Source organism: Mercenaria mercenaria, chromosome 1 (genome assembly GCF_021730395.1).
Source record: "Mercenaria mercenaria strain notata chromosome 1, MADL_Memer_1, whole genome shotgun sequence".
NCBI lineage: Eukaryota > Metazoa > Mollusca > Bivalvia > Venerida > Veneridae > Mercenaria > Mercenaria mercenaria.
Window position 1 is genome coordinate 72,026,052 of NC_069361.1, and position 22,889 is coordinate 72,048,940.

At 37.3% G+C, this 22,889-nt stretch overlaps 1 protein-coding gene across 1 annotated transcript in view; it reads left to right on the forward strand.

Annotated features, from left to right (window-relative positions):
- The first annotated feature begins 386 nt into the window (after positions 1-386).
- Positions 387-22,889, forward strand: part of LOC123534353 (acid phosphatase type 7-like) — a 28,448-nt gene continuing 5,945 nt past the window's right edge. The window contains exons 1-10 of the mRNA XM_053550638.1: positions 387-614; positions 3,517-3,705; positions 5,133-5,158; positions 5,797-5,894; positions 11,595-11,663; positions 12,746-12,860; positions 15,413-15,526; positions 17,203-17,331; positions 17,892-17,963; positions 21,733-21,870. Coding sequence (XP_053406613.1) covers positions 422-614; positions 3,517-3,705; positions 5,133-5,158; positions 5,797-5,894; positions 11,595-11,663; positions 12,746-12,860; positions 15,413-15,526; positions 17,203-17,331; positions 17,892-17,963; positions 21,733-21,870 — 1,143 coding nt within the window. The 5' untranslated portion in view covers positions 387-421. The remainder of the gene's footprint in view (positions 615-3,516; positions 3,706-5,132; positions 5,159-5,796; positions 5,895-11,594; positions 11,664-12,745; positions 12,861-15,412; positions 15,527-17,202; positions 17,332-17,891; positions 17,964-21,732; positions 21,871-22,889) is intronic.

Here is a 22,889-nt window from a genome sequence, read left to right on the forward strand (position 1 = left end):
AGGTAAAGCATCATATAGTCATCCAAGTTTGAATTAAATTGCACCTTCTTGTGGCCATTTCATTCTTATGGTTGCTATACTTCTGTGACAAGGCCTCATTGTGGGGGTATAATTCGTCACTCCTGTGACAGTTCTAGTTAAGCAGTGCCTGCCTGTGATGAAATAATGCAAAGAGGGGCACCTGGGGCCCTTCCTCCACCACTGAAGTTAGAATGACCTGTAATTTTGTCAGTGTGACATTAAACCTAACAAAAGAAAACCCAACATTTTATATCAAAACTGTATAAATAAAGATTACCCTGAAATATTAGTAGTTTTTAAGCCTTTAATTTGCATTAAAGTACTGGACAATGGAAGAATTTTATTCCACATTCAAATGTAACCTATTCAGTAATTGTCGTTTTCAGTTGACCCAACACGTATGGTTGTAACATGGAGTACAATGAATGCCACACAGACAACTGTAGCCATGATAGGCCCTTCAATATCTAAGAAACCCCCGAGTGTGGCAGTGAAAGGAAGTAGCTCAAAGTTTGTGGACCCTGGTACCCTGCACCATACGCAGTTCATACACACAGTCTCATTCTCCGGACTCAAGCCTGGTGCTGCATATGGTAAGTGATGCGTTCTCCTAACTAGTACCTTAGTAAAATCATTTTATTACATGCTTTTAAGTGAATTTTTGAAATACTAGAATGAAATCTGTTATTTTCTCGGTGAAAAATATCAAAAATGTCATATTTTTCACTGGTAAGAAAATACAAAATGAGTAAGTTCAGTTGAAACATTAAACAAAAAAAAATGTCTGTTTTACATGTAAGATCACAATAACTTTCACTCATTAACATCCCATCGTACATTTTTACTTGTGGCTATTCAAGTCAAGAAAATATTACATCTTGACTGTTAATGACATCTGTTCACTCATGAAAGTTATTTCAATCTTACACTGAAACAAACAAATCTCCTCTCTGTTTTAAAGTTATGAATAAAATTCTTTATGTTTTGGTTCAGGTTAGGGTTAATCATTGTATTATTGTATCACTGAAGTTGTTTGAGAACGTCATTTGTTTGAGAACGTCATACCTTTGCTAGTCACATAAAATCAGCTACTAAAGCAGCTAATATGGGCTTTCTTGAATTCTCTTTATATGGTAATTTAATTTAATTAGGATGTTATTGCTGTAACTATTTGCTGGACTTCTAGATGATCATGTTAGCAAATACAAAACATAAACTTATTAAGGCCACCAGACCTTAAAGTGGAATAATGTTAAGTTCTCAACAGATTTTCACCCAATGTGGTCTGTAGTATACTTGTAAGGTTCTCTTTCAACCTTGTTCAGCTGGTTACATTTGGCCCCTTAGAGCTAAAAATAAAACAAAGAAGAGGGAAGATTTGCTGGAAGCACAGAGCACCCCAAACACAGTTTCTGTTCATCACCATTAGTGATAGGTCTTGTTTTCAGCTTTAGTGTTATATGAGCCGCACCATGAGAAAACCAACATAGTGGCTTTGCGACTGCAGCTTGGATCCAGACCAGCCTGCGCAGTCTGGTCAGGATCCATGCTGTTTACTTTCAAAGCCTATTGCAGTCAGAGAAACTGTTAGCGAACAGCAACGCAGGCTGGTCAGGATCCATGCTGGTCGCAGAGTCACTAAGTTGGTTTTCTCATGGCACGGCTCATATGTCTTTCCCTATGCCCGTTGTTTGTCTGACTCTAAGTCACAGTTAAAGGATGTCTCTTCTGATTGGCTGATTTGGCAGAACCACATATTCTAAATTGTGAGCACTACAAGCCTGTAACAATAATGAATCAAAGTACTGAGAGGACTGATGGGGGCAATGCTTTGCAGTTTCAAGACTTGATGTAACCCATTCATGTCAGGGAAGTACATGCAGGCATTCTGTAATGCACTTGTGTGTGGCAAGAATTGGAGTGGTCACAACTTTAAGAGTGCACAACAATATTTATTAACTTTGTGTTCAATACACTTCTATATTTTGTTCAAAAGGTAAAGATAAAAAATCTAGTCTTGTTCAAAGCAGTTGTTCATCGACAAACAAAATTGCCAGGTTTGATAAAATGAAAAAGATAAAGCTATACAATGTATTTCAATTTCTTCAATACTTCTGTTTGCACTCTATGTCCTGACATCATGTGTTCTTGACACTCTAACAGAAACAGGCAAACTTTGTAACACTTTATGAAAGTTTGGAAAGAAAGTCAAAATATTCCAATATGTGAAAGTTTAAAGGAACAGGATTTCCTTGAACTGACATTGAAAAAATCTAGGCTATGTATTCTAATGTGTACAATACTTATCAATTAAAAAAGTCAGGAATGCTTTTTGTTACAAATAAGCATCATTTTGATAAGGAGTCATCATTAGTTAACACAAACACCTGTAAAAAATATTTTTATAGATCTACCTTTTTTCCATTCCAACTATTGCTAAAATTCAGTTACTGTTTTCTTAAAAACATACATGATATATGATGATATTATTATTCATATTGTTTGTTATGTTTGTTGATCAAAATAACATTGTCTTTTTCAATTTTAGGTTATTTAATGTACACCTGTATTTCAAACTATCAATATCATGTTATAAGAAATACATTAAACACTATGAAAACCGTGATTCGTCATATCAATGAACCTACTGAACTGGCGTATACAGTTAGGTTCGAGTAAATTAGGATACGAAACGCCCATGGAAAAAAGAACAAGATTTCTGGGGTTCTGCCTTCGAATATAACTATCAGAGACCATTAAATTTTGCACCCTCAGATAGATGAAATACATTAAACTGGTAACATAAATGTATATCTGCAGTTTCATTTCAGCACTCTATTTTCTGAAATAATATTTTAGAAATAACACCTGAAAAGATATTTTAACAGATTGCGAATCGGGATCTATAGGATGTTGCCGCATATTTATAGATTCGCCTACTGATAAACGGTACTGATCGCCACAAACTGATAAAGTTTCTCCGTAATACACATCCACAACAGTGTCGAGGCACGGTGATGAAAAAATCAATAATGTATCGGCTTATCAGTGGCGTTGCAATTCCCTAGTAGTTGCTATTTCCACGTAGAATCATGAACACATTTTTTTTGAGCGTATTGAAACTAGTTATTGGATTTCAGAATAGGACACATGATCAAAACAAGTGTCGGTTTCAGAATCGATCACGTGATCAAAGCAAGCGTCTTTATTATTCTTACGCTTAAGAAGATCTATTATAATTTATATTTATAATGCAGTTTAGTTTTCTTCACACACTGTTGTTGATATAAAATGTGTAGATCTATTTAATCATATCTGGATCGAAATATAATTGCAAAATGCAAAATGAAAGTTATATTTGGTAAATACTTTGGAACTTGTTTTCTGTGTGTTGTCAGTTTGGTCATAAGCTCGACAAGAAAATTGAAAGACGGTTTGTTAAATCTGGGGGCATTGCCCCCAAAAATTAAATTGTAATAATCTGTATCATTTCAGTCTATAAGGTTGGCACTACAGTGGAAAATGTTTGGAGTGAGGTGTTCACCTTCAGAGCAATGCAGGAGGGCTCTGATTGGTCACCACACATTGCCTTGTACGGAGATTTTGGCTTTTCTAACCATCAGTCACTTCAACGTCTAATGATTGACAATAATAAAGGAATGTATGATGCCGTGTTCCATGTTGGTATGTTTCTTCTTAAATTCCTTTAACCTTTACCCTGCTAAATTTCTAAAATGGACGGGTTCATCATTCAGTTTGGGCAGTACCACTTGTTTGTAAAAAGGTTGTTCACTGAATATTTACTGACTGAAAAGCGAACAGTGCAGGCCATGATCAACGTGCTGGCTGATCTTGGTCTGCACTGGTTGCAAAGGCAGGATCACTTGCTGCTAGCAGGCTAAATATTAAAGATAAAGATTTTACATTATGACATGACTGATGATTACATGATTACCGGTAGGCCCAAAAAAAAAATTATTTCTAGTATCCTGACCTACTCTGAATTACCTGCCCTAATTTTTTATTAGCATATTGGGAAAAAAACACATTTTTGTACGCCTCCGGGTTGTTGAACATTTCATATTCTGTCATGAACAGAAATAGATCAACTGAGACAGGTATGTTACTTTGTTGTGTTCTATGCTTCTAAGGGATATTCTTATGGATTTTATAAACAATCACAGATACATAGGGGCCTCCGTGGCCGATTGGTTAAGGTCGCTGACTTCAAATCACTTGCCCCTCATCGATGTGGGTTCGAGCCTCACTCGGGGCATTGAATTCTTCATGTGAGGAAGCCATCCAGCTGGCTTACGGAAGATCGGTGGTTCTACCCAGGTGCCCGCTCGTGATGAAATAATGCACGGAGGGGCACCTGGGGTCTTCCTCCACCATTAAAGCTGGAAAGTCGCCATATGACCTATCGTGTCGGTGCGACGTTAAATAAAAAATAAAATAAAAAATAAACAATCACAACAGCAGTCCTAAAAGTTGAGTGTGGCAGCTGAAAAGACACCCTTTGGTAGGACTTAGTGTTGTTATATTTTTTCTGGTAGTTTAGGATGATGGAGTCCATACAATTTTACTGTGATATATCGCTTAAGCTAGTGCTAGGGGATGGGGGGGGGGGGTGATGGGGGGAGGCACAATGGGTGATGCATATTGATTACCCCTCATGAACAAACTCGGACAAACCAAGTCTGTATTATTTCCTTGATTGCATTCTATCCTTCCAAATGATGTTTTTACAGATTTTATTTCTTGTGTATATATCCCTTGCTGATCAGTCAGTAGTTCTGTATGACTAAGTGACTTTGAGACTACTAGGTACTAAAAAACAATTACAAGAGAACCAGTGGGTCAGTGACTGATGAGCTTCAATAAATCATTAGCTGGCTTTGTTGTAGGGGAGTTATGGGTACATGTAAGTGACCCAAAGACAGGAAACGTGATATTTTGCGAATGTGTTTTCAGAACAGGACTTAAAAATGTCTTCGAGATTATGCCAGAATTTTGAAAGAAGTGAGTTCGAGACATTGAGTTTCAGCTGTATATGGACGTAGTATACTATTTATTAACAAAATTAATAAAACATTTTATTTTCTTTTTAGGTGACCTGGCATATGACATGGATTCTGTAAGTTAATGATTAATTTGATACAAATTATATTTTGTTAGATGCAGGGTTTTCTCTTAGTACTGTGAAATGTTTTGGACTGTCTTCTGTAACAGTTTACAGTCATAAGTAACTTTAAAGGCAAGTAGATATTTGTAAGTTAGGTTAGTTTGAATATTTTTCTTTTGGCTGGCTATATAAATTTCAAATGTGTGTTTAAGTCACACTTTTAATTAGCAAAAGGGGAAGAAATTTGATTACTTATAGTTACTGAATATTATAGTTACTGAATACATGTATACACCAATTAATAGTTAGACATATATTGAACTGCTGTATCGATTAAACATCACTGGAAATATACCAGTTTCGTGTAAAATATTCCAAGAATAAGGGGTCACACTGCATTAAAACTTTATTGAGAAATTTTCAGTTGCAAAAGTATAATTGAAATTTAATAAAGTATTTAGCAACAAAATAGTTGCATTGTAAGAGCCACATGAAAAAAGTTTGAGTCATTTTTATGAAATTGTAGTGTTATGCTTAAGCCGCAAATGGTGCAGTGACCCCTGAGAATGAAATTGAGAAGTCAGCAAAATATGTCTGAATCCAGAATGTAATACAGTTTTGTTTTTAATAATAAAGTATTTTTTATGCAGGATAATGGCTATATTGGAGACAAGTTTATGAATATGATACAGCCTCTGTCGGCAAGGTTACCATACATGACATGTCCTGGAAACCATGAAAATAAATAGTAAGTAAAAATGGGAAAAGTAAGTGAAGATAGGAAAAGTAAGTCAAGATAGCAATAGTAAGTGAAGATAGGAAAAGTAAGTAAAGATAGCAATAGTAAGTGGATAGGAAAAGTAAGTGAAGATAGGAAAAGTAAGTCAAGGTAGCAATAGTAAGTGATGATAGGAATAGTAAGTGAAGATAGGAAAAGTAAGTCAAGATAGCAATAGTAAGTGAAGATAGGAAAAGTAAGTCAGGATAGGTATAGTTGGTCAAGATAGGAAAAGTAAGTGAAAATTTGAAAAGTAAGTCAAGATAGGAATAGTAAGTGAAGATAGGAAAAGTAAGTGAAGATTGCAAAAGTAAGTGAAGATAGGAAAAGTAAGTGAAGAAAGGAATAGTAAGTGAAAATTCGAAAAGTAAGTCAAGATAGAAATAGTAAGTGTAAATAGGAAAAGTAAGTAAAGATAGGAATAGTAAATCAAGATAGGAATAGTAAGTGAAGATGTGAAAAGTAAGTGAAGGTATTGGTAAGTAACAATAGCTGTGAAAATGGTTGGCAGTTTAGTGCAAGGCATGCCTTTTTAGCTCACCTGTCACAAAGTGACAAGGTGAGCTTTTGTGATCGCGCGGCGTCCCTCGTCCATCGTCCGTGCGTGTGTCCGTAAACTTTTACCACTCTAGAGGTCACATTTTTCATGGGATCTTTATGAAATTTGGTCAGAATGTTCAGCTTGTTGATATCTAGGTCAAGTTCGAAACTGGGTCACGTGCCATCAAAAACTAGGTCAGTAGGTCTAAAAATAGAAAAACCTTGTGACCTCTCTAGAGGCCATATATTTCACAAGATCTTCATGAAAATTGGTCAGAATGTTCATCTTGATGATATCTAGGTCAAGTTCGAAACTGGGTCACGTGGGGTCAAAAACTAGGTCAGTAGGTCTAAAAATAGAAAAACCTTGTGACCTCTCTAGAGGCCATATTTTTCATGAGATCTTCATGAATATTGGTCAGAATGTTCACCTTGATGATATCTAGGTCAAGTTCGAAACTGGGTCACATGGGGTCAAAAACTAGGTCATTAGGTCTAAAAATAGAAAAACCTTGTGACCTCTCTAGAGGCCATATTTCTCAATGGATCTTCATGAAAATTGGTCAGAATGTTCAGCTTGATGATATCTAGGTCAAGTTTGAAACTGGGTCACGTGGGGGTAAAAACTAGGTCAGTAGATCTAAAAATAGAAAAACCTTGTGACCTCTCTAGAGGCCATATTTTTCATGAGATCTTTATGAATATTGGTCAGAATGTTCACCTTGATGATATCTAGGTCAAATTTGATACTGGGTCATGTGGGATCAAAAACTATGTCAGTAGGTCTAAAAATAGAAAAACCTTGTGACCTCTCTAGAGGCCATATTTCTCAATGGATCTTCATGAAAATTAGTCAGAATGTTCACCTTGATGATGTCTAGGTTAAGTTCGAAACTGGGTCACGTGCGGTCAAAAACTAGGGCAGTAGGTCTAAAAATAGAAAAACCTTGTGACCTCTCTAGAGGCCATATTTTTCAATGGATCTATAGGAAAATTGGTCAGAATGTTTACCTTGATGATGTCTAGATCAAGTTCGAAACTGGGTCACGTGGGGTTAAAAACTAGGTCAGTAGGTCTAAAAATAGAAAAAACGTGTGACCTCTCTAGAGGCCATATTTTTCAAGAGATCTTCATGAATATTGGTCAGAATGTTCACCTTGATGATATCTAGGTCAGGTTCGAAACTGGGTCACGTGGGGTCAAAAACTAGGTCAGTAGGTCTAAAAATAGAAAAACCTTGTGACCTCTCTAGAGGCCATATTTCTCAATGGATCTTCATGAAAACTGGTGAGAATGTTCACCTTGATGATATCTAGGTCAGGTTCGTAACTTGGTCATGTGCGATCAAAAACTAGGTCAGTAGGTCGAAAAATAGAAAAACCTTGTGACCTCTCTAGAGGCCATATTTTTCACAAGATCTTCATGAAAATTGGTGAGAATGTTCACCTTGATGATATCTAGGTCAAGTTTAAAAGTGGGTCACGTGCCTTCAAAAACTAGGTCATTAGGTCAAATAATAGAAAAACCTTGTGACCTCTCTTGAGGCCATATTTTTCAATGGATCTTCATGAAAATTGGTCAGAATTTTTTATCTTGATGATATCTAGGACACATGTGCTCAAAAACTAGGTCACTATGTCAAATAATAGAAATAACGACGTCATACTCAGTTCAACACTGGGTCATGTGGGGATAGGTGAGCGATTCAGGACCATCATGGTCCTCTTGTGTATTAATCTGCTCACAGTTCATGAAGACATGGTTACCATAAATGATCTTCCGTGATAAATATGAAAATAAATAGTAGGTAAATACAGCTTTCAAAATAGTAATGTGGTAAAAGGACTTCCAGTCAGTCATAACTTTATCTAAAGAAAGATCTGCATGTTTGAAAACTGGAAGTCATACTGTAATAAACAGTTAATATGTGACAAGGTTAATATCCAAGTTTATGGACCTTACCTTTGTGATATTCTCCAAGGCTGATAGGCCCAGGTTAGGTCCATCAACTTGAATATTTACCGATACCATGGGAAAAGAAAATGTGTTTAGTAAAAGTTAATGCTAGACATTTTTTCAGACAGACAAATCACTGATATTAACTACTCAGCTAGAAATTTTCTCGATCTTAAAAAAAGATAGTGTACAGAAAATAAAACTGTAAAATCATTGTATTTAGTTTAAACAATATTTATTTTCATGATAAATTATACATAAAGTCAATCAGTTTTGTATTACAATAGACAATAACATGAGCATAGGTTCCTAGTTTAAGGACCTATAGATGGTTATATATATACAGTATTTAAAATTGTATTTAAACCAGTTACTTTTCAAATGTCAATAAAGTAAATATTACATACATGGAAAACAAGATTTACAAACAAATACGTAATAGTTTGATAGCCATATTTGGTGATAAATGTTTTTCTGTCATTGTCAGTAAGCCTTCGATGTCCACATATGGTTAAATCCTTGTTTTGCAATCTATAAATATTTTGTCAATAGAGGATCATTATTCAAATAAGGATATTTTGACTAGAGCTGGATATCCGATACATTTGAAAGGTTTAAACCTCATTCAAAACTAGGAAGTTACCTTGTAGTTCAGTACAGAAAATTTAGCTGTACAACTTGATATCTTTAGTTTTTATCTGGCTATATCATCTAAGTCACATAACTTGATTTTAAACTTTATCTTCTCAGTTAGGAAGTTATAAGGAGAAGTGGGAGAAATTTGAAACATAATATTTTGTATAGACGAAACAACTGAACCATTGAAATTCTCATGTACTTGACCTGAATATTTTGGTTTAAATGTATTATACTTATACAACACACACCACTGAAATTCTTATGTATATATTAAACAGCTTGACCTAAATATTTTTGTTTAAATATATGATGTGGATTCCAGAGTGAAAAAAAAAAGCATTGTTTATTTTATTAGATGCATAGTTTTTCATGGGGGTGCTGTAAAATGTTAGAGACACTTTGCTTTTAATATATAAATATACAATGTAATGTCAGATTCATTATGTTGCTGGAAGATTTACTTTAAGTCAGATATGTGCTTAAACATATTGAACCAAGACTAGCAGTATCTAACTTGAACAAGTCACTAATTTTTCTGCTCTTTAATATACAAATATATAAACAGTTTGACATTGAGTTGAGAGATCACCTATTAACAAAGCGGGTTTAGTAGACATGTCAGTTTTTTATGCTGTCGAGCTGTTCTAATCTAGTGTTGGCCAGAAAATAGATGGTGCCCATTTTCTTACTTGAGCTGTTGTTATCCAGTATTCATAAAACTTGGTCACAATGTTTATGTCAGTCAAGTTTGATAATCATCTGGGTTGTCTTAGAGGCTCTGGGGTTATGGCCCTTGAATTACTAGAAATATTTAAAAAAAATTGTCAGTGTTCATGTAAGCCAAGTTCAGTAATCATCCAGTGGCTCTGGAGTTATGGCTTATTGTGAAAATTAACTGTGTCGGCTTCATAACTTAAGCAGTTCTTATCCATGGATCACCAGATTGTCTTTGTTATTCTGGGGTTATGGCCCTTGAATTAATCAAAATTGAGAAATGCTCAGTAAGTTGGTTACTGTAGTTTAAAAGTCAAGAGTAATTTGCTGTGACAGACATGATGTTGCAACAGTTTAGCCCTCTGGATATCAGTGGTTTATAGTTCTGCGGTGGTATTAGGATTTTTTTTTTACTTTGAAAAGATGCCCCGAATTACCTCTGTTTTATTGCCAAAAAAATGAATTTATTAGGAAAATCACTAATTATTAATATTTTAGGGGAATGAAGGTTAAAAAGAAATAAGATTGGAATGAAAAAAAAAGCAATTCTTGAAAAAGAATTTTTGGTGCAAAATAGGAGTTTTTAATGATGAATGCAAAACAGTGGAAGAAATAATTATTTTTATGCCCCAGAAGGGAGGCATATAGTTTCTGAACCGTCTGTCTGTCTGTCAGTCTGTCGGTCTGTCCGCAATTTTCGTGTCCGGTCCATATCTTTGTCATCGATGGATGGATTTTCAAATAACTTTGCATGAATATGTACCACAGTAAGACGACATGTCGCGCGCAAGACCCAGGTCCGTAGCTCAAAGGTCAAGGTCACACTTAGACATTAAAGGATAGTGCATTGATGGGCGTGTCCGGTCCATATCTTTGTCATCGATGGATGGATTTTCAAATAACTTGGCATGAATGTGTACCACAGTAAGACGACATGTCACACGCAAGACCCAGGTCCGTAGCTCAAAGGTCAAGGTCACACTTAGACATTAAAGGATAGTGCATTGATGGGCGTGTCCGGTCCATATCTTTGTCATTGATGGATGGATTTTCAAATAACTTGGCATAAATGTGTACCACAGTAAGACGACGTGTCGCATGCAAGACCCAGGTCTGTAGCTCAAAGGTCAAGGTCACACTTAGACGTTAAAGGATAGTGCATTGATGGGCGTGTCCGGCTCATATCTTTGTCATCGATGGATGGATTTTCAAATAACTTGGCATGAATGTGTACCACAGTATGACGACTTGTCGTGCGCAAGACCCAGGTTCGTAGCTCAAAGGTCAAGGTCACACTTAGACATTAAAGGATAGTGCATTGATGGGCGTGTCCGGTCCATATCTTTGTCATCGATGGATGGATTTTCAAATAACTTGGCATGAATGTGTACCACTGTAAGACGACGTGTCACACGCAAGACCCAAGTCCGTAGCTCAAAGGTCAAGGTCACACTTGGACGTTAAAGGTCATTTTTTATGATAGCGCATTGATGGGCATGTCCGGTCCATATCTTTGTCATTCATGCATGGATTTTAAAATAACTATGCATGAATGTGTGACACAGTAAGACGACGTGTCGCGCGCAAGACCCAGCTCCGTAGGTCAAAGGTCCTAAACTCTAACATCGGCCATAACTATTCATTTAAAGTGCCATCGGGGGCATGTGTCATCCTACGGAGACAGCTCTTGTTTTTGTATTAAAATTTCTACACTGTTCAATCAAAGCTGTACAAAAAGAACATATTATTCTATCCTGTGTTATCAAAACAGAAAAAAAATCTTGCCATGAATAAATAGTTTGAGAACTTCCTGTATTTCAGTAATTTCACACATTACAAGAACCGTTTTACAATGCCAGGTGATGAAGATGGTAAAAACATGTTTTACAGGTAAGTTGTAAGACTCAAAACTATGCTCAATGAAGGGTTGGGGTGCATATAAAATTGTCCTTATTTGTGTATGTCCAGAAAACCTTGTGTGTGGAACTGTTTATTCTCAGTTATATCTCCCTATATGTGGAGAGATATATTGCTTTGGATTTGGTCACCCTGCCCGTCACCGATTTGGGTTCGAGCCTCACTATGGGCGTAGAATTTTTCATGTGAGGAAGCCATCCAGCTGGCTTACGTAAGGTCGGTGGTTCTGATGAAATAATGCACCTGCATGTGTCAGTGCAATGTTACACTCAGCAAAACAAACTGTTTGTCATAAACGTTCATCCGACTTCACCCCTGAAAGTACATCCAGTTTTGTAAAAAGGTCAAGTACCAAGGTTAGAATCTCATATTGTTGGCACTCAGTTTAATTTGTAATTATGCACATTGTTGTTAGTGATTTTGAATAGTAATATTTGATTACAGTACCCTATGAACAGGACAGTAGAGGCAGTTTTACATTTCAGCTGTAAAGGGATTGGGGCAGGGTGTTACTGATATGAGCTGCACCATGAGAAAACCAACATAGTGCATTTGCGACCAGCATGGATCCAGACCAGCCTGCGCATCCAGGCAGTCTGGTGAGGATCCATGCTGTTGCTTATGGTTTCTCTAATTGCATAGGCTTTAAAAGCGAACAGCATGGATCCTGACCAGACTGCGTGGATGGGCAAGCTGGTCTGGATCCATGCTGGTCACAAGTGCACTACGTTGGTTTTCTCATGGTGCAGCTCAAATATAGAAAATTAAAGAATACTGAGTGTAAAGTACTCAAAAGATAAACAAAAACAAAGGTTTTCCTTTTTGGTGTAGAGTTACTGGGAAAATTTAGTATTGAAACATTATTTTTTATTGGTTCTCCTTCACTACAATTGTAATTAAAACAAGTAAAAATAGTTTTGAATCATTGGAAATTGTGAAATTGTAATCTATTAAGTAAATGAAAGAAACAGAGAATATAACAAGTAAGACATGAAAGTTTTATTTTGATTGTATTGTCATAGTTATTTAAGTTTGTTACCATGTATTGCTTTCAGCTTCGACATTGGTCCAGCACATGTTATATCTATATCAACAGAGTACTATTTCTTTCTGCAATTTGGACTGATACAACCATTCAGGCAGTACTACTGGCTGGAGAATGACTTGAAGGTACTCACCAATATACAATGCGTGTTTTCTGTAGATAGCACCCAAAAATACAAAATGAGAGATGGTAAGGGCCATCTTTGGGTGAGGCAATTGCTTTCAAAGTTTGACATATATCTATGCCAGTATGTTGTAATTTTGTGTGGGGTACAAGAGAATAGCGGTCAAGATACCTGACCACTGATTAGGTTAACTGTTAATTGAGTACTGGCAATGTTGGAGATACTCCTGAAAAACAACATTACACCTGTATCAAACAGAGGGGCTGCCATGGCTGAGTAGTTAAGACCACTGACTTCAAATCACTAGCCCCTCACCGATGTAGGTTTGAGCCTCACTTGGGGCGTTGAATTTGTCATGTGAGGAAGTCATCCGGCTGGCTTGTGAAAGGTTGGTGGTTCTACCCAGGTGCTGCCTATGATGAAATAATGCACCTGGGATTTTAAAGTTATGGGTCTAATTGTCAGTTTACAAGGTGGAAACCTATTGAGGTACTGGAAAATCATTTAATTTTGTGGTCATTAAATTTCATGATTTTGTCAAAAACAACTATTATGTGGAGATATAAATTTATATATTTCAAATTCTACAGATTAGATTAATAGAAAAATAGTCTGTTTGACAAGATTTAATTTCATGGATGAGTCAATTGCAAAATCCATGAAAATTAGTCACTTATGAAAATTAATGATTTCACATTAGTAATAGGTACAATGTGTCACCAGTTGCTTAATCTTTCCCACTCCTCTTTTTGAGGCATATATTGTTTAGTTTATGTAAGTAGACCATATGTTTTTGGAACAAAAACTGAAAAACTCTTTAGCCTACAGCCATCAGACTTCCATAGCTTGATTATCTATAGTCATAGAATTAACCTTAATTAATGCTGTTTTAATTGGTCATTAACTCAAAGGTCAAGGCCACAGCAGTTTTGAAACTGAAAAATTACACTTACAATTACTTCTTACTGGCCTTTATAGTGGAAAAATGTGTTTCACAAACATCTTTTGTTATAAAGTCAGTTCACCTGTCCAATAAAGGAAATCAGCTTGTTAAAGATTTTGGTGAGAAGTGATTGGTTATTGTTAGCTCACCTGTCACGTAGTGACAGGTTGAGCTTTTGTAATCGCCCTTCGTCCGTCCATTGTCCGTCCGTCCTCCGTCCACAATTTCCTTGTGAACACAATAGAGACCACATTTTGCATTTGATTTTAATCAAACTTGCACACAACTTGTATGGGCATAATGTCTCGGTTCCTTTCGAAAACTGGCCAGATCCCATCATGGGTTCTAGAGTTATGGCCCCTTAAAGGGCCAAAATTTACCATTTTTGGCTTGTGAACATGATAGAGACCACACTTTGCAATCAACTTTAATAAAACTTGCACACAACTTGTAATGGCATAATATCTTGGTTCCTTTCGAAAACTGGCCAGATCCCATTATGGGTTCCAGAGTAATAGCCCCTTAAAAAGCCAAGATTTGCTATTTTTGGCTTGTGAACACGATAGAGACAACATTTTGCAATCAACTTGAATCAAACTTTAACACAACTTGTATTGGCATAATATCTCAGTTCATTTTGAAAACTGGCCAGATCCTATCATGGGTTCCAGAGTTATGGCCCCTTAAAGGTCCAAAATTTGCTATTTTGGCTTTTGCAACCATATAGAAACCATTTATGGTTTGATTTAATACAAACTTGCAAAATATCTTCAACAACAATAAATCTTGGATTCCATGATGAATCTGTCAGATCCCTAAAAGAGGCAAAATTTGGTAATTTTTACCTTGTGAACACAATAGAAATGACATTTTATATTTGATTTTAACCACACTTACACACAACTTAAGTCAAAATCTTGGTTCTTTTCGAAAACAGGCTAGATTTCATCATGGGTTCTAGAGTTACTGCTCCTGAAAGGGCAAAATTTTCTGTTTTGGCCTTTTCAGTCATAATTATAGAGGTTTCATTTATGCTTTGATTTGATACAAACTTGCACAGAATGATTACCTTGATGATCTCTAGGCCTGGATCGAAACTAGGTCATGTCGGGTCAAAAACTAGGTCATCAGGTCAAATCAAAGGAAAAGCTTGTTAACAACCTAGAGGCCCCATTTATGACCCTATCTTCATGAAATTTGGTCAGAATGTTTATCTTGATGTTTTCTAGGCCAAGTTTGAAACTGGGTCATACTGGGTCAGAAACTAGGTTACCCAGTCAAATCAAAGGAAAAGCATGTTAACAGTCTTGTTCATTTGATGTACATGAAACTTGGTCAGAATGTTTGTTTGCAGGAAATATCATATGAATTTTTAGCTCACATCTCACAAAGTGACAAGGTGAGCTTTTGTGATCGTGCAGCATCCGTCGTCCGTCCGTCCGTAAACTTTTACTTGTGACCACTTACTGAAAATTGGTCAGAATATTTGTCTGCATGTAATCTCTAGGTAAAACATGTTTACACTGTTATGGTATTTTACACAGGTGAGCGACCTAGGGGAATCTTGGCCCTCTTGTTTTATAAAATGACAGTGTATATTTCTGTTTTAGGAAGCAAACAAACCAGAGAATCGTGCTAAAAGACCATGGATTATAACAATGGGTCACCGTCCCATGTACTGCTCCAACAGTGATAGGGATGATTGTACTAAAGAGCACTCATGGGTAAGCTTGTACCAAAAGCTTCTGTTAGCTTGTATAGTATAAAAAAATGAGATATTGTAGTCACTTCGTCAGCTTTTGAAAGTAAAAGAGCTAAAGACTTGAGACTTTGTACACTTATCATCAGTTATTAAAAAAGGCCAAGAACCATTACTCTTGCATGCATTTTGTCAGGGTTGTGACCCTTTATATACTCAGACAATTGGAATTTCTTGTAAGGGCAACCTGTCTCAGATACTTTAAGAGCTATAGCTCTGAAACTTTTTGCATTTGTTTACTGTCATTGGTTGGTTGGTTAAGAATCATAACTGAGTTGCATTTTATAAAAATTATGGCAAAAAATTGGTGTTTATTGGTTAAATGTTTGGATTAGGTCCAATTTTTGGCTGGATCATTCAAATAAGTAGGAGAGCTGTTGTACTCCCCTCTGGCATCGTCATTACATTCAAGTTTAAATTGTATGGAAAGCCTTTCAGTTTCAATATATCTTCCTTACTGCCGTCCATACTGCCATCAAACTTAACAACATAAATATTAGTCTTGGTAAGGGGCAGACATCTGAGAAAGTATCTTAAAGGTCATGGTCACTTTGGTCCAATATTGTTACACTGCTTGTTAAAGTTTTATGGCAAGCATTTCGATTCAATAAATCTTTTTAACTACGACCCCTGATCCGTCATAGTAAAGATATCATTTGGTTTAGTGACAGAGTCCTCAAAGGTCAAGGTTGCTGGTGTCAGATATTGTTGTAGTATTGGTGAAAGTTTAATGGCTCAATTCTCAATTTGACTTGTATATCAAGATGTTTCTTAGAACTGGTATCCCTCAAACCCTCACTTAAAACTTCACCAACTCTTCCTTTAATCCATCCCTCCTCCTCACACATTTTTATACGCCCGTTTGAAAAACGGGACGTGTTATGGGAACGCCCCTGGTGGGCGGATGGGCAGGCGGGCGGGCGGGCGGCGTCCACAGACTGTCCGGAGCATATCTTCTACATGCATGGAGGGATTTTGATGAAACTTGGCACAGTTGTTCACCATCATGAGACGGAGTGTCGTGCGCAAGAACCAGGTCCCTAGGTCTAAGGTCAAGGTCACACTCAGAATGACTTTGTCCGGAGCATATGTTCTTCATGCATGGAGGGATTTTGATGAAAGTCGACATAATTGTTCATCATCATAATCGGAGTGTCATGCGCAAGAATCAGGTCCTTAGGTCTAAGGTCAAGGTCACACTTAGAGGTCAAAGGATACAAGAATGAAAACTTTGTCCGGAGCATTTCTTCTTCATGCATGGAGGGATTTTGATATAACTTGGCACAAATGTTCACCACCACGAGGCGGTATGTCATGCGTGAGAACCAGGTCCCAAGGTCTAAGGTCAAGGTCACACTTAGAGGTCAAAGGATACAAGAATGAAAACCTTGTCCGGAGCATTTCTTCTTCATGCATAGAGGGATTTTTATATAACTTGGCACAAATGTTCACCACCACGTGGCGGAGTGTCATGCGTGAGAACCAGGTCCCTAGGTTGTGACATTCTGGCACTCTTGTTCTTCCTCCCCCCACCCCTTTTTTTGTTACCCATTTCTGTGTATTCATGAGTATGTAATTGTGTGCTACTTAAGGCAGGTACAGCTGTTGCTGAAATTTTAAAAGTATTATTTTGTCTTGTAGGTCAGAGATGGTGTGCCTGTTATTGACAAGTTTGGTCTAGAGGAAATGTTCTATGAAAATGGAGTTGACCTGGCTGTGTGGGCCCATGAACATTCCTATGAGAGACTTTGGCCACTGTACAAGGATAAGGTATTTTTACTCACTTTTTATGCTTGTTTAATGGAAGCATTTAATAATGGCACTGTCTTTTAGTTAGTTTGTCCATCTGAAACAAGTTGTATCTCAGTTGGAATTTTGAAACAATTCAAAGCATTCCAGTAAAACTAAACACCTATTTCAATCATGATGAGATAGTGTTTTGCACACCAAGCGCGTACCTCCAGGCAAGGGCGCTCAGGCGCCAAGGGAACATACTCCAGGTTAGTACCTCCAGGTAAGGGCACTTGGGCACCAGGTGTGTACCTGCAAGGAAGGGCACATACAACAGGTCAATACCTCAAGGCAGAGACAAACACCAGGTCCATACAAGGACACCTAGGTTAGGGTTTGAGTTATCCCATAAAGTATGCAGTATAAATACCATCCTCTAAAAGACCATTTGTCATTTACTGCTATCAACTCTTGTTGTCGAATTTAAATGCTTTACTTTCAGTTTCTGCAAGTGATGCTTAGATGCCTGAATTTTTTGTTTACTGTTTATGTCTGTAGAATGTAAAAAGTAAACATGTAAAATTGATTGTTTATTGCAGGTGCGCAATGGCAGCTTGCATCAGCCATACACAAACCCTGGAGCACCTGTTCATATAACAACAGGATCTGCCGTAAGGATTTCCAGTCATTTTATTTACGATAGTTATTTATTTGTACTTATATCTCAGATACAAACAAGACCTTGTAGAACACGAAATGACCCCCTTGATGCATTCAGTAATTGCACAAGAAACAAAAATTATTGTACTGTTCACTGGATGTTTGACATACAGACCTTAATAATATGGGTCATTAACCAGTCATAAAGGACCTCCGTACCAAATGTGATCTTAGACCAAAGCTTTCTCTAGTTATTTGGCAAAAAGCAAGTTCTACTGTTCTGGGTCATGTGACCTTGATTTTTGACCTGCTGACCTCAAAATCAATAGGGGTCATCTGCAAGTCATGACAAACCTCCGTATCAACTTTCATGATCCTAGGCCCAAGTGTTCTTGAGTTATCATCTGGAAACTGTTTTAACTGTTCCAGGTCACTGTAACCGTGACCTTTGACATGCTGACCTCAAAATCAATAGGGATCATCTGCTGGTCATGTCCAACCTCCATATCAACTTTCATGATCCTAGGCCCAAGTGTTCTTGAGTTATTATCCGGAAACCATTTTAACTGTTCCGGGTCACTGTAACCTTGACCTTTGACCTACCGACTTCAAAATCAATAGGGGTCATCTACTGGGCAAGACCAACCTCCTTGTAAAATTTCACGATCCTAGGCCCAAGCATTCTTGAGTTACCATCCGGAAACCATTTAACTGTTCCGGGTCACTGTGACCTTGACCTTTGAGCAACTGACCTCAAAATCAATAGGGGTCATCTGCTGGTCAAGTCCAATCTCCCTATGAATGTTCATGATCCTAGGCCTTAGCGTTGTTAAGTTACCTGGAAAGCGATTGGTCTAGGGACTGACCGACATCTGCAAAACAATATACTTCACCTTCTTCGAGGGGGGTTGGGGGGGCATAAATATATGGGGGCTAAATTTGAGCCATACATACAAAAAATCCTTCCATTGGTCTGCCCATACCATAATTTCTCTTTGCTCAATATCTTTTGAAGATTTTCAGATAACAAGCGTCAGTTTTTAGTCCCCTACTTTTTGAAAACCATTTTTGTTGACTATAGGTTTGCACTTTTATGCCCATCATTTTTATTAAGTCCGTCCACTCTTTGGTGTCTTATCCATAACCCTGCCATCCATCTAGAAATTTTGATGTTACTTAGGACAAAAGTTCCCATAATGAGATAATTTGTTGTACACAATATCCAGACATAGAGTTAAAAGATCAAGGTCACATTTACAGGTCAAAGGTCAACAGCAATTTTTTTTCCTATCTAATATATTACTCAACCATCCATCAAGGGAGTTTAATGCTTGGCACAAGTGTTTCCCATAATGAGTGGATGTGTCGTGCACAAATCCCTGACCACTAGCTCAAAGGTAAAGGTTTGCACTTGAAGGTTAAAGGTTATTAGTGTCTGTTTTGTGTCCACTCCATACTATGCCACCCCTCAAATGATTTCAATATTACTGAGCACAGATGATCCCAACAAGGCTCAGATTTAACTTTTTTGACCACATGCAAATTTTAGCAAGTAGCTTTTTTTCTTACTTGCTAAATCTGAAAATCTACTTGCATGTTTAGACTTTCAATTAAAAATGTTACAGTATCCTTAAAAATAGTGTTAGAACATTAATATATTTTGCGGGGTTTTCCTTGACGCACAGTTTTGTGCGTTTTAGCACACTGATTTTCAAAATGACCCTCAAAATAATTCTGAATGCATCAACTTAACAACCTGCCGAAATTACGGCAACGTGAATTTTCATACCTAGTATTGTAAGTAAGTACTGATTCATGCTTAGGTATGAAGTAGTAAGGTAGACTGCATTCTACATTTAATTATCAGATAGACCTCTTTGTCCCTTATGGTTAACCATTAAAAAGAAATGGCTCACCAACAAAAGATGATGTGTTTTCTGTCTTCTGCATGCGAGGAAAACCCTGTCACTGCCTTGTCCTCAGAAGCGGAATCTGCAAACATTAACAAAAATAGCAGCAGTTTTGACTGTTATTTGTACATGCAAAAAAATTACTGTGAAGTTTTTATCTACTCGCATTTAGTGAGTTAGGGAGTGCAAAATTTGAGCCCTGCCCAATATTCAGACAGTATATAATATGCAGCTCACAGATCCTTGGGTGACTATTGATGGTTGAAGTGTACCAGAGTCTATTCCCTGTCTGCTCAGTAACTCTGCCCTCCATCGAGGCAAGGGTCCATAACTTTGCTTGAGGCGTTGTTGTGTTGAGCTTTTTTTGTTTGAAAGCATCCATCTGGCTTATAGAAGGTCAGGGGCTCTGCTCAGGTCCCCTTTCATGCCTTCAGGGGCACCTAGGGTCTTCCTCTGCCATCAAAAGCTGGAACTGTCGCCATATGATCCTGTGTTGTTGTGAGCTATACTGAACAATAAAGTGAAAACAGTTATTATAATTCAGGAAGACTGAAACCAGATCCATTTTATTTAAAATACACATGGAGTTTAAAGTTTATGTCAAACAGCTTTACCCAGTAATGGTCTCATGATTTAAATTTAAGATCAAAATTAGATGAAAGATATATTTACTTTACTTTGTAATATAAAACAATAAAACATAAAATCATGCTTACTGGTGACAAATTTTGCAGGACAGTTCTGTTATGTATATCATCAGACAATAAAAGTTTTGAAATAAATTTCATCTCTTAGAAAACTTGGGAGATATTCTACAAATTGGATTATTCTGAATTATAGTAAAAAATGGCTGCCGGATGTGGGTGGTTGAGGGGTGTCATTTTTTCCTGTATGTAAGCAACAAAAATTTCCTTGTCAGATTTCAAAAATTATTTCATGCAAATAATTCTTTTTAAAGGTTATTCAGATGACCAGAATTTTAAGTCCTGTTTGGCCCCATTTAACCTGCACTGTGTCATTGTGCTCTTCTACTCTCCCCACCACCCCTCCTACTCACACCCCAACCCCCACGAAAAGAACAAATCAGGAATTAATGGTTGACTTAAAGTAAATACATATTGAACATAATAGCCTACAGAAATATTGAATCCCGGAACAGTGGTTAGGTTAACTGCCTGCCGTTACATGACTGAAATACTGTTGAAAAACGGCGTTAAACCCAAAACAAACAAACGAACAGAAATTATTAAATAACAAGCCCCGATAAATAAAAATGTCATAAGTTGAAGATGGGCTTGCAACTTGCATGTGACACTGCATAAGTAACATGGGGAACTGAAAAATGAATTGTTTAACACATAAAATAAGATTATCTTTCACACATGCACACAAGATTTTATATTTTCCCACGTATGTAATTAATGCACCTGTTCACTTGCTTACCTAGCTGGGAAAGTATACATTTGTCAGAGCATGCTCAAGGGATAGATATTCCTGTCTTTCCTTAGGGAAGTGCACTTAGGTGATGTCACATAGTACTGGCACCATAATTAATTAATTATGATGTCATAAACTATAGAAATAATGCCAGGAATGCCCAAATATACTTGTCACTACAACCTCTTTTGAACATGAGAGGCAAGAAAAATGATCTAAAATGTCTACCTGTGCAAGACAACTTTTTTCCAAACGTGCTGGACAGCTTGGACGATAAACCCCCCTAATGCCTGGTTTTTCATTCTGCTCTGTCCCTCGGTGTAGGGAAAAACCCATCTTACAGAGGCATGCAAATAAGATCCTTATAGTCTCACTTGAAAACAAGGAAATAATATCAATCAGATACTGAAGGTATTTTTCTACCCATTTGCAGGGCTGCCAAGAGGACCATGATCCATTCAAAGGGAAAGTTGCAGACTGGTCTGCATTCCGTAGTGATGACTATGGTTACACAAGAATGAAAATATTCAACAGCACACATCTATACCTGGAGCAGGTGTCTGACGACAAGGTAAGAAAATATTAAGTGGCATACATCTATACTTGAAGCAGGTGTCAGACGACAAGGTAAGAAAATGTTGAACAGCACACATCTATACCTGGAGTGGGTGTCAGACGACAAGGTAAGAAAATGTTCAACAGCACACATCTATACCTTGAGCGGTTGTCTGACGACAAGGTAAGAAAATATTCAACAGCACACATCTATACCTGGAACAGGTGTCTGATGACACGGTGAGAAAATATTAACTGGCATACATCTATACTTGGAGCAGGTGTCAGACGACAAGGTAAGAAAATGTTCAACAGCACACATTTATACCTGGAGCAGGTTGCAGATGACAAGGTAAGAAAAAAATCACTGGCATACATCTATACCTGTGGCAGGTGTCAGATGAAAAGGTAAGAAAATACTCAACAGCACGCATCTTTACCAGGAGCAGGGGCCAGATGGATGACAAGATAAGAACATATTCACTGGGATACATCTGTACCTGGGGCAGGTGTCAGATGAAAATGTAAGAAAATACTCATTAGCACACACCTATACCTGCAGCAGGTGTCAGATGAAAAGGTAAGAAAATACTCAACAGCACACATCTATACCTGGAGCAGGTGTCAGATGACAAGGTAAGAAAGTATTCACTGGGATACATCTGTACCTGGGGCAGGTGTCAGATGAAAAAGGTAAGAAAATACTCATTAGCACACACCTATACCTTGAGCAGGTGTCAGATGACAAGGTAAGAAAATATTCAACAGCACACACCTATACCTGGAGCAGGTGTTAGATGAAAGGGTAAGAAAGTATTCACTGGCATACATCTATACCTGTGGCAGGTGTCAGATGAAAAGGTAAGAAAATACTCAACAGCACACACCTATACCTGGAGCAGGTGTCAGATGACAAGATAAGAAAATATTCACCGGCATACATCTATACCTGGAGCAGGTGTCAGATGAAAAGGTAAGAAAATATTCAACAGCACATATCTATACCTGGAGCAGGTGTCAGATGAAAAGGTAAGA